General features: G+C 35.5%; 1 protein-coding gene across 2 annotated transcripts in view; it reads left to right on the forward strand.

Moving 5' to 3' along the window:
* Positions 1 to 13,292, forward strand: part of Slc49a4 (solute carrier family 49 member 4) — a 137,314-nt gene that overhangs the window by 93,831 nt on the left and 30,191 nt on the right. For both annotated transcript variants that reach the window (XM_058583498.1, XM_046457926.2), the window contains exons 6-7: positions 3,201 to 3,268; positions 6,583 to 6,710. In XM_058583498.1, coding sequence (XP_058439481.1) covers positions 3,201 to 3,268; positions 6,583 to 6,710 — 196 coding nt within the window. The remainder of the gene's footprint in view (positions 1 to 3,200; positions 3,269 to 6,582; positions 6,711 to 13,292) is intronic.

Genomic DNA, 13,292 nt, shown 5'->3' on the forward strand with positions numbered 1-13,292 from the left:
TTCCAAGCGTGCTCAGTTCCGATAAGGAAAAGTAAAGTACCTGTTTAAATGGTGCTAATTTTGCATGTCTATGCTTTGTATTGTAAACCCTAGGAAGCCCTTTCAGGAATCTTTCTCTATACAAACACTGCCAGATACAGAGACCTTGAATTAAAGGTATTAAGGCAAAATTTTAAATTAAAGCAAAGAAAAATTTTAATTATAAAATAGAATTTTATTAACTAGAAGTGAGTATCATGAAAAAAGGAGGCAAAATGCACAAACTGGCCTGAAAGGCCAAGCAGCAGAACCACCAGCTCACAGAGGTTCTTAGCCAGGCACAAGACCCCACTCACCTAAAGGACAAGTGGGAATGTCTGTAGGGGCCTAATAGCATTAAGTAAACTTTAGACAATGGATATTAAATGCCCTGACATGAGAGGGGTAGTCCTGCAGAGCCAAGAGTCCTCCTGCCCCAAATGCCAGTGTTATAAAAAACTCATGGTAATATAAGTTTCAGGATGTCATCTTTCTCCAAAGCATTTGTTTGCTTCTGGTGGCAAACACTGGTATAGCAAAAAAACCTCTGTGAAGCTCTCGTATTCCTTAGAGTAGACTAAGCTGCTGTTCTCCCCATATTCTGAGACTTCATAAGAAGTTTCTCTTTCACATAGAATCTAGGACAGCGTGCACAATGATCTAGGAACATTGGGCAAAGTTGGGACAATTCTTTTCCTAGTGCTGATTTAGAGACTTGGATATTGCTTCTGTCCCCCAGGACCTTGTCATTATATGCATGTGTGCTTCTCGGTGACCACATTCAGACTGTAGTGGTGGAAAGGGAAAGAAAGCATGGAGAAAACATATAGCTGTCTTCAGGTTCTATTCTAACCTGTAGATGGCATACCCCGCTTCTGCTCACTTCCGTCAATGAGAACTTAGTCACATGGTCACATGTACCAGACAGGAGTGGACACATATAATTTAGCTAAGTACCCAGGTAGAAGAAGATAACATTTGAAAGACAGCTGGCAAACCCTGATACCAATGTATGATTCAAAGTAATAAAAGATAAAAATTAGTTTGGACAACTCTCAAATGCCAGGTCAAGTTTGAACTTTGTCCTGTAGCCAGAAGGACAGCTGGGGTAACTATCCTGGCAGTAGTGGGCAAAATAAATTCTGAAGACCATTTCAGAAGTTTTTACAGGAATATGGAAATGAGAAACAAGATACTAAGCAAGTATGTTGGTCCTGGGAAGGGGAAAGAAGAGAAACAAATGCAACGATGTTAAGAGACACAAACAGCAACTAACATGTATTGAACACTTTACATTTACTAACTGATCTGACTCTTAATAAGTGTGTGTGTGTGTGTGTGTGTTTGTGTGTGTGTTTTAATCCCCATTCTACTAGTATGGAAATTGAGGCTTAGAGTATGTATGGGGGCAGAAGGCAAGTCATAATACGAGTTACAGTTATATTTTATCTAAAGAAATTATAAAGTCAGCATACTATAGCAATACATATATACTTGTGTTTTTGGCAATGACCAAGTTATGGAGCCAGCCTAGGTGTCTGTCAACAGACGAATGTTTAAAGAAAATGTGATATATATATATATACACACACACACACACACACACACACACACACACATACATACACACAATGGAGTTTTGCTCAGCCATAAAGAATGAAATTGTATAATTTACAAGAAAATGGATGAAACTTGAGGGCATTATGTTAAACAAAATAAGCCAGACTTAGAAAGTCAAGGGGTCATATGTCTTTTTTCATATGTGTAATTTAGAGAAAAGAAAGGAAAAAAGCAAAGGATCAAGGATCTCATGAAATTAGAAGGGAGACCAGTAGAGTAGGAGAGGGTATTCTGGTCAGCTTTTGCATCACTCTTACCGACATACCTGATAAGAGCAGTGAAGAGGAGGAAAAGGTTTATTTTGGCTCACAGTTTCAGAGGTTTAATACATGTTAGGCTGACTCTACAGCTGTAGGCCCAAGGTGAGACAGAACATCTGGTGGAAAGGTGTTAAGGAGGAAAGCAGCTCAGGATGGCAACTAAGAAGCAGAGAGAGAGCTCCACTCACCAGGGACAAAATATAAACACCAAAGTCACACTCCCAATGACCTACTTACTCCAGCCACACCTTACCTGCCAACAGCTACTGCCCACTTAATCCATCAGTGGATTAATATACCGATTAGGTAGTACCTCTCATAATCTAACCATTTTACCCCTGAAAATTCTTACATTATCTCACACATGAGATTTTGGGGGACACCTCAACTAAACCATATAACAGAAGAGGGTAAGAGGGAGGGAAAGAAGGGAGGAGAAAGGGAGATACTAGGAAATGAAATTATTTATCCCACTAATATGCATAATTGTCATTCACCAATTTAAATTAATTTTTTAAAGAGTTAAAGTACATGAGTGATGAGGAAATGTAGCAGGATTTGTAGATTGCCCTGAAAGAGTGTGGCCATGAAGAACATCAGATAAATAGAGAAGCATCATTGGGCAATAACAAATGTGGACATTTATTGAGTACTTCCTGTGTGCTGGCCATTGACCTTAGTCCTGTATACTCATTATCTCACTGCATCCATTTTATAAGTAAGAAGACATAATTTTTCCAGAATGACAAAGCTAGTAAATGGCAGGGATGGAAATGTTTAGTCAAGGGAAGAATATTCTATACACTTGAACCCAACTCAGCTTCTCTTTCTCTATCCACTCTCTTGCTCAGCCACATATTTCTCCCTCCCTCCCTCCTTCTCTCTTCTCTCAGTACATTTTTAGATATTGCCAAACATTTTATCCCCTAATTATTTCCTAGTAGTTTCATGTATGCTGGTGATATTTAAACTTTTTGAACTCAGTGATCATTTCCTCTCCTTTTCCCATTGTCTTAAGCATTCCTAGTACAATGAAGAACATAATGGAAAATATATTTAATGACATTGATTACTTGGTTGCTTTAAACATTCCAATAAAAAGTTAATCAAGGACATACTTACATTAGTTTGTGTTAATCAGCTACATGTGAATCCTTTCATTTTGTCCATTTTCTTAAATGATATTTCCCAGATCTGTTGCCAATTGGCTGTTAACACATTGTTCATAAAGGTTTTCTTTTTCATTTTCTAAATTGCAACATGAAAGCCTTGCCTGAAATGTGTCTGCTGCTTGATTAACAGGTAGATGCTGGCTGGATTGGATTTTGGTCCATAGTTGGAGGCTGTGTTGTTGGAATAGCTATGGCAAGGTAAGAATATTTTATATCAAATGTGAGTGGACAGAAGAGCGGGAAAAGCCCAAAGAGAAATAGGCTCTCCTAAAGAAACATTAAAACTCAGGAGAAAGTAGAACTGGCAAAGGTTGGAAAAGGGCACTTGTTTAGGCTACAAGAAATTCACTTGAATGAATAGAATTTACTGCTACAGGAATCCTTCTCAGGTGTAGTTCTTCCTAAAATGTTTTTTGCAGATCAGAAATGTATTTCCAGTGTAATTAAGCTGTCTCTCTCCATATTGTTAGAGAGAAACATCTCCATGGAACCCAAAGAAAGGTAAATCAATAGTTAACAAGAATAAGAAAGAATCGAATAATTTATAAGAGCATCTCTAGAACTTTTCATAAGAAGGCAATCTCCCAGTAGCAGATATGTGTTTCTGGTTTTTTATGGCAGATATGTCCCTATGGGATTTTTGATGAAAAATGTTCATGTAGGTTTCCAGTTTCATCAAACTCCTTTTGATCTTAACCTATTATGACAACACATTTTTAGAATGAATCAGAAGAAGGAAAAGTGTCTGTTACATTTATTCTAAAAAAGAAAAGAATGGAAATGTCACTCTTAGGTTGCTACCTATAAAACTACTCATGGTATTTCCAAAGAGAGAGTATTCCTTCAACTCTCAAGTCATTTAAAAATTAGACAATCAAGTTTGCCAGGAAGAAGAGAATCTAATTACATATTTGGGGTAATCAAATAAAATGTGTAAATCAGCTCAGTAACTAAATACTTAAACATAATTGACACAGATAATATATCTAGACCTTACAGTTTGCATAGTGTTTCTGGGATAATGAAAGAATAAATTGATACCATAACTCCTAAATTTTCTTTATTTGAGGTTTGTATAAATTAGGAAATTATAAGAATAAAATCTAAAGGCTAAAGAAATAGGATAGAAAATATCATTTTTAGGAAATCACTGGTAATAAAAAACATTGATCTGCACATTTTGACAAGAGTCATACCTAATTTTTCTAATTAAATCTCTAAGTAGATTATAGTGAATTTTCATTAATCAAATCCTATTCTGAGCACCAGATAGGTCAAAGAGGGAATAAGAAGTGACATCTCACATGCTTCTCTTTATTTTCTTTCTGCAACTCCTTAATTTTTAACTGCAGATAGATTCATTTAGAGGGTTAAATTATAATGAATACATTTTGCTTTTTAATTTGTTGAAATGGAAGTTCTAAAAAGTGCTTCTCTTATTCTGGGTTCAGAAATCAAATTTTAGTTATTTACAATGCCTAAAATTAATTTTTGAAATTATTTTCAGAAGACCGGGGCTGTGGCTCAGTGGTAGAATGCTTGCCTAGCACATGTGAGGCTGGGTTCAATCTTTAGCACCCCATAAAAATAAAAAATGAACAAATAAAATAAAGTTTGTTATCCATCTACAACTAAAAAAATTATTTTCAGAACCCCATTTTCCAAGGATTCCCTAGAATGGAATTTCCTTACAGACATGAGTGCTTTGGGTAGTTTTTTGTAATTATGTTGCTAAAGACCACTAATAAAGGTATTATTTGGTCCTTATATTCTTCTTGGTGGTATCAGCCATTTGAAAGGACAGTGCCCTCAAAAAACAGCAGACCCAGCTGGGGCTGTAGCTCAATGGCAGAGCACTTGCCTAGCACCACATTAAAAAAAAAATAAGTTAATAAACAAAGATATTGTGTGTCCTTCTACAACTAAAAAAAAATATTTAAAAAAAAGAGCAGACCACTGTGGTCAGTTTATTCTTATATGATCAGGTTCTATAAAACTTTCTTGCAGTTCAACTGTGATTTGTACCTGAACGCTGTTTCAGTCTCTTATTTCTTGTCACCTGCCTCTCTGATGAGGGAGTTTATTTAGCACCCAGTATGTAAATTTGAAAGTGTTCAGCCAGCTTGGATTAAGACCAAGTGTTTTGCATTTTTTGAGGGACATTTCTCTCAATCTGTGGAACCTTTTACAGAGTACACAGAATTTTCTGCTTCTGAATTGTTATATGAGAATGAACGTGTCACTGAGCAAAAGTGCATCCATTTTTCCTACCAAAAGATGGCATCAGCTCTCACAGGAAATCATCTTAGTTTTTACTAACAAACATGATTAACCATATCATGTTAAATAAGTGTAAAACAAAGGATAATATAGAAAGTGTTACAAAGTACAGCCACATAATTACAACAGAGATTATAAATCTGTTTTTAAAATTTCAAAGTGAAAAGAACATGGGAAATGTCATACTGGGGACAGGATCAATTTTTCTATAAGAGGAGCATCCTTTCTGAAGGATGAAGTAAATGGTATAGAGGCACAGCCAGAGGATTGTGCCTTAAACATTTAACAGTCTGCATGTGAGGAAAAGCAATTGGCAAATGTAAAGTTTTTTTGGCATGCTATTTAGTTTCATGTTGATTCTGGGAAAAGGTAATGATTTGAGAATTTAAAATGCTATGAAAGTTCCAAACTTCATAGAATATTCAGTGTTCCTAGATGCTGTATTCTTGCTTTTCGGAAACTTACAGTCTAGTAGGGATAAATAAATAAATAAACAAATGCAAAAATAAAACAATTTTTCCAAAAGGAAAAAAAAATACTATAGTGAAATAAAGCAAAATGTAAATCCATGATGGGGAGGACTCAGTGAGCCTGGAGAGCCTTGTTGAACTGAGACCTAAATGAGCTGAAGGATAAGCAGAAGAGCCAGGTGAGGGTCTGGGAGCACCAGCATTCCAGGCAGATGGGACAAGTGCAAAATATACCCATTACTGTGGGAAGCAACTTTAGCACGTATGAGAAACAGAAATACAGCCATCCAACCAGCGCATAGCAAGGAAAGGGGGAACAGGCAGATCATGTCACTTAAGACCTCAGAGGCTCTGGTGTAGGCACTTGTGTGTATTCTCTGAGCCTGAATATTAGGAGAACCATCTTTGCAAGTTTATGTCAACAAAATAGCCTACTTTCTAAAACTGGGATAATGTGTTTTCATTGTAGAATGTTTTAAAAGTATAGAATATATAAATAAAATTAAAGTTACATTGAAAAACTCAGAATCCATCCTATGAGTTATAGATCCCAAAGATGACATTTTGTGTTTAATAAGGAAAAAAAATATAAAGTAACATCATACATACAAGAAAATATGTCAATTTAAAAACAAAGATATAGCTAGTTTTTAAATAAAGCATGGGGAATTCTTTGCATTGTTTAAGGAAAGCATGTTATTAAGTGTTATTTATAAAACTTAAAGGTTCAGATAGAATTAATAGAACAGTGTTTCTTTTCAGGTTTGCAGATTTTATCCGGGGTATGCTGAAACTAATTCTTCTCCTCCTGTTTTCTGGGGCTACACTGTCATCCACATGGTTCACCCTGACCTGTTTGAACAGTATCACACATCTGCCTTTGACTACAGGTGAGCACAGGCTATTTTTGAAGTTTGAATAAATATTTTTAGTTCACGGAAGTAAACATTCTCTGATACTAGGACTTTTTTTGCTTTCCATTTATTAAATACACAATGATTTTCCTTGTTCAATCATCCTGCCATCATACCATCTAAAAGGAGCCCAAGAAATAATAAAAAATATTTTAATTGGTATTCTGCATATGAAAAAGAAGTATATTCTTTGGACAAAACTCATATAATATGAAAAGCTGATTTTTAAAAAAATTCATATCAGAGCATAATACAAAGATTTTATGATCTTCATAACAATTATTATATAATAAACAAAACAAGGACAAAAAGCTAAGATATTAAATGTTTTTGAACCAACACCTGTAACTTTATATTTGGCTTTCTTTATTAGTACAAAAACAAGGCTTACTGAAATACCTGTTCAAAGTATGTTATAGCCAATTTTCTTAGCTCATCTAGTTTCCAAAACACTCATAGTTGCTGTTCTTTATATGATTATCATTACTATGAATTCAGCCTCTGTTCTGTGTTGCTATTCTAAGTTACATAAATTTAGTGACTTTATTATCTTATGTATCTGTGGGTTAGAAGGAGATTCACCATAGGTCTTCCTGGGCTAAAATCAAAGTGTGGGTAGACTAAGAGAAAAACCTGTTTCCTCACCTTTTCTAGCTTCTAGAGGTAACCCCTATTCCTGACTTATGATCGTCGTCAAAGACAGCAGGAGGAGGCCAAGTCCTGTCACACTGCTCCCTAACTTTCTCCCATAGTCTGTCTCCCTCTCCCCTCTCCCTTCTTCTCTTCTCTTCTCTTCTGCCTTCCTTTCTCAGCTCCTTATTCCAATTTTAAGGAATCAATTGTGATTGATTACACTGAGCCCTCTTAGATAATCCAGGATAATCGCTCAGTTTTAAACTCAGCTGATTAGCAGCCATGATTTCACCTCAGCCTTAATCCCCTTTGCCATGTAAGACAACTTATTCACAAATTCCAGAGATGACAATGTGAATGTTTTTGTGGGAGCGGGATCCAATCCAGGATCTCTTTAAATTACTATGACAGATTATTCTATAAATCCAGGGGACTCTGTTATTGCTTTTTCCTTTCTTCTAACAAATGACTGCTTAAGTAAGTATTTTTAATTCCATTTGCAAGTTAATAGTCACCTTTTGGATTAAGTATTAAAGGATTTTTGTTATAAAGTAGATTGTATGATTAAAGATCATAACAAGCATTCATATGAGTAGAAACAAATAAGAATCTGAAGGTAGCTCCATTGGAACCCAGTGGCATGTACATTCCATGTAATACAAAGATTTTATGATCTTCATAATAATTTATGAGTCCATGAGAAAGAAGGTTTCTTTTGTCTCTGTATAACTAAGGAATATGTGTCCCAATTTGGATCTCTGCACTTTGTAAGAACAGAACCAATAATTTACACTTCAGAGGCACATCTTTCAAAGACAGCCATTTCTTTGGGAGTACCTACCACTTTTACAAAGATAAATAGGGCAATGGGATCAGGTTACCTTAGACCCTCAGTGGCCAAACTGCACCAAACCAGCTGTCCTGAGTACTGCAGCAAAGTCAATGGAACCTCTGCTCCAAAGAAGTTCCCAGTGTCAGCAGTAGACTATGCTGCATTCTTTTTGATAACACATTGTACACATATTTTTACAAAGTTAGTTTTTTGGTAATTGCTGTGATAAAAAGCACAAAATCAGTGTAAAACAGGAAATGAGGGTGGTGGTACTCAATTCACTTCCAAATTTGAGAAGTTGTACAATGCTCAACAGATGAACACATCCCATTATTAAGTAATGTGGTCATTTAGTAATAATGGGGCTGTGGTTGTATGTAGCTCAGTGGTAGAGTGCTTGCCTAGCATGTGTGAGGCACTGGGTTTGATCTTCAGCATCACATAAAAATAAATAAAATAAAGGTATAAAAAATAAAATAACAGGGCTGGGATTGTGGCTCAGTGGTAGAGCACTTGCCTAGCACTCATGAAATACTGGGTTTGATCCTCAGCACCACATAAAAAATAAATATTGTGTCCATTAACAATTTTTAAAAAATTTAAATACAATAACATAAAAAAACTTATAAATTTTTCTATCAATTTTTTATTTATATATGACAGTGGAATGCATTACAATTCTTATTATACACAATTTTTATATCTCTGGTTGTATATAAAGTATATTCACACCAATTTGTGTCTTCATACATGTACTTTGGATAATAATGTCTATCACATTGGAGTTAGAGAATATAATGCTAAGTGAAGTTAGGCAATCCCAAAAAACCAAATGCCAAATGTTTTCTCTGATATAAGGAGGCTGATTCATAGTGGGGTAGGGAAGGGAAGCGTGGGAGGAATAGATGAAATCTAGATAGAAATAATGGTAAAAAACACTTAAATTCTTAAGAACAAAATAAAACTGTATTTCTCTCAGTTTATGGGTATTACTTTTCAAATGGCTAGTTAATTGTTAGGACACATATATTTATTAAATTGTTGGGGCCTAACTGTATAATTAACAGAAATGTTAGCTACTTCTTTTGGCCTTGGCACACCTTGAAAAAATTACTGGAACACTAAGAATGCTAAGAACGAAGAAGATTTAGAATCCTCTGCTTATCCCATCCTGCCTGCAGTCCTCTCTTCAGTATGCACATTGCTTTGCCTGAGAAGTAATAATTAGACACACCGTGCATTATTTATATGTCAATGTGCCTACATTGGTGTTTTGAGCAGTTGTAGCAAGTATTCTGGGCCACAAATTTTTAAAATTTTATTCCAGTATAATTTTATAATTTAGCAGTTGGACGACATTCTGGTAGAACAGTTTTAGTTTACAACTCTTCTTATCCATGGTATTACACTTAGATTTTCTCATGGTACTCTATGTCAAGAAAGCATCTGTGAATTTTACAAGAACATAGTTGTGAGTACATGATGAATAGATTTCTTTCTTTTGAATTAAGTGTAGAATATTCAGTATAAGATAGTTTATTCATTAAAATTTAGCTGTTTTCAATTTAACATGACAGAATTAACAGTTTTGTCTCTGAGTGAAGGCTTTAGTAAGTATAATTTCCTACTACCTCCATGTTTGTCTGGGTTTGTGTAGTGACCATGTTTTTCTTTTACAGGAAATGTATATTTGAAAACTCTATGTCTTTTTAAATCTTGAAAGAACATTGGTGTGATTGGCCCTGGTCAAGACCATGTTTTCCCAGTCTGTTGTTGAAAATAATTATGTTGGATAGTAAGAAAAGCAGAATTTTAAATTAAATCAAGGCCAGAATTGAAAGGTTGAGTGTGATGTGACCACCTTAACTTTCAGGAGATTTATAAATTTTCCTGTCATTTTCAATTACAGGTCAGTTTTTGAATGTCATTTAGATATTTCTGAAAGATATAGTTTTAATTTATCAATGCACTGGGTGAAGAATTAGATTAGTTCATTTCCTTCTCTAAATTGTCATATCTTTCCTGATAGTAGTTATTTGAGTTTATGTCTTATACTTCCTACCAGTCTGAACATCTGGAGCATGGATTTGTACCTTATAAATTCTGCCCTCCACCCTGGTGTTGAGTACAGACCCTAAGGAATCAATGAATGAATGGAGTGTGTGTTACCTGCATTTGAGCCCTAGTAAATAAGACTTAACTGCTAGTGGTGGTCAGCAACCACAGTGTCTCTTCATTATTCAGCACTAGGTACAGGAAGGCAAAAATGGCACATTTTAGTGGAATAATGGAGAATTTTTAATTTTTTTTTTTTTTTAGTTGTAGATGGACACAATATCTTCTTTATTTTTGTGTGTGTGTGTGTGGTGCTAAGGATTGAACCCAGTGCCTCATAGGTGCTAGGTATGCGCTCTACCACTGAGCCACAACTCCAGCCCAACAATGGAGAATTTGAATAAATCTATCACAAACACTCTTACTGCCTTTGTAAAAATCTGATCTAATTCCTTTTAAGTGAAAGAGGTTTCATGAAAGAAAACTTGCTACGAAATCTAATTATAGACAAATTAGATCTTTAGGTTGGTATTTAAAGTCAGAAATGGCAAATTCATGTTTCTTTTTTACTGATCATTATTATTTTAATCAGGAAAATATCTAGTCTTTTCCTCTTTCTTATTATTTTTATTGTGAGTTTTTATATATCAGAAGAATCCACATGAAAAGTGTTTGAGATAAATTTCTGTGCCACATAACACTGTTTCAGTCAAAAACAGACAATATATATGATAGTGGTCCCATAATAAGACATCACCTGGTGGTGTCTCAGTTGCCTAACTTTGTGTCATACACTCTGATGTTCATACGGCAAAAATCATCTAATGATGCATTTCTCATAACATGTCCCATCATTAAGCAATGCATGACTGTACATGCATGATTGTAACTGTTAACATAATAAATAAAAACCTAGTAAAAAGTCGAGAGTACTTTTTTCCCACATCCTTGCCAACATTTATTATTGCTTGTATTCTTGATAATTGCCATTCTGACCAGAGTGGGAGGAAATCTTAAGAGTAGTTTTGATTTTTCATTTCTCTAATTGTTAGAGATGATGAACAGTTTTGCATGTTTCTTGATCAGTTGTATTTCTTCCTCTGTAAAGGGTCTGTTCAATTCCTTAGCCCATTTATTGATTGGGTTATTTGGTTTTTAAAGTTCTTTCAGTTCTTTATATACCCTGGAAATTAGTGTTTTGTCTGAGGTGCATGTGGTAAATATTTTTTTTCCATTCTGTAGGCTCTCACATCATGTTATTGGGTGTTTCCTTTGCTAAAAAGAAGCTTTTTAGTTTTAATTCATCCTATTTATTGATTCTTGATTTTACTTCTTGCGCTTTAGGAGTCTTGTTGAGGAAGTCAGGTCCTAAGCCAACATGATGAAGATTTGAGTTTACTTTATCTTCTTCTATTAGGTACAGGATCTTTGTTCTAATGTCTAAGTCTTTGATCCACTTTGACTTGATTTTTGTGCAGGGTGAGAAATAGAAGTTCAATTTCATTCTGCTAAATATGGATTTCCAGTTTTCCCAGCACTATTTATTGAATAGGCTATCTTCTCCAATATGTTTCTGGCACCTTTGTCTAGTATGAGATAACCATATTTATATGGGTTTGTCTCTGTGTCTTCTATTTGTACCATTGGTCTACGTGTCTATTTGGGTACCAATATCCTGCTGTTTTTGTTACTATTGCTGTGTAGTATAGTTTAAGGTCTGGTATAAATTAGTTTTATTCAACCTGTGTTATTAAGTACTACTGTTATCTCATTAAACTACCTATTGCAATCTTCCTGTAGTCCACTGATCTTTTCTTTTAATTTGTTCTAATTAGTTCTATATGACAAGAGAATGCATTTTGACACATTGTACACAAATGGAGTACAACTTCTCATTCTTCTGGATGTACATGATGCAGACACACATGACGCCAGTCACGCACCATATACGTATATAGGGTAATAATGTCCATCTCATTCTACCATCTTTCCCATCCTCACACCTCCTCCCCTCCTTTCACTCCCCTCTGCTCAATCCAAAGTTCCTCCATTCTTCCCTACCCTCTCCCCATTATGAATCAGCATCCGCTTATCAGAGAATTCACAAATCTTAATATTATAACTGTTGCCATCTCTGCAGAAGAAAAACTGGGTCAGTACATTCTCTCCAAAGGCATTCTGTGTTGATATATGTGCTTGCTTACATATATCTTCTTAGAGACTATCAACCATTTTCCCCCCTTAGGTAAACTTTGTATTTAAAATTGCATTATTAATTAATTGAAGTACTTAAAATAGGGCAAATAAATAACCTCATGACTAGATAACATGCACTTCAAAATCTTGAAGCTTATACCATAAACAAAATTATGAAAACACATTTTTCACCTTATCTGAGAATGAGATGTCTAGCCTTGTTAGCCACAACTCACATGGTCATTTTTTACTACAGTTGTTGAATGCTAGGAAAATGGCATTTTGAAAAATGTTAGCACTTTGGTGTTGAGTTTGCTGAAACAATATAATTTGACTGTTTGACAGAAGTTGCCATGGGAGAGATAATTCATCTAATTTCATCTAAAGTTACTAGAAGGCCACAATGGTGACATCAGAAACAAATACAGAGTAAGGGGTAAGGAAAGATGTCTAGCTAGACAGAATCCCCTAGGGAGCAACAGCTGGCCACAAGGTGACTTCAAGTGCTATTTAAAGAAAGGAAGCACACTCAGTTGTATTGAAAGATATGTGACATATTTAGACTAAAGAGTAATCCTCTTGTTCATGACACCACTGCCACTAACCCACTGCCACTGCTACATCAGCCTCTGACCTGCTGCCAGCTATGCTAATCCCCTACCACTACCGCTGCCACAGCCTCTCAGAGGTCCACTGCCAGGGAGACTACAGGTTTAATTCCATGCAGCCACATCCCTCATGGCATGCCAGCCAGGAGGGAGCTGAGGTGCCAGCAGGTTTGCTGCCACCACCATCTTAGGGTGCAGCTGCTTCTGTCTGGGGATGACGGCCAGGGCCTGGAA

This window comes from Marmota monax, unplaced genomic scaffold (assembly GCF_021218885.2).
Source record: "Marmota monax isolate L192 unplaced genomic scaffold, Marmota_monax_Labrador192_F-V1.1 WCK01_AAM20220418_F8-fsc00052, whole genome shotgun sequence".
In the NCBI taxonomy this organism is placed as follows: Eukaryota; Metazoa; Chordata; class Mammalia; order Rodentia; family Sciuridae; genus Marmota; species Marmota monax.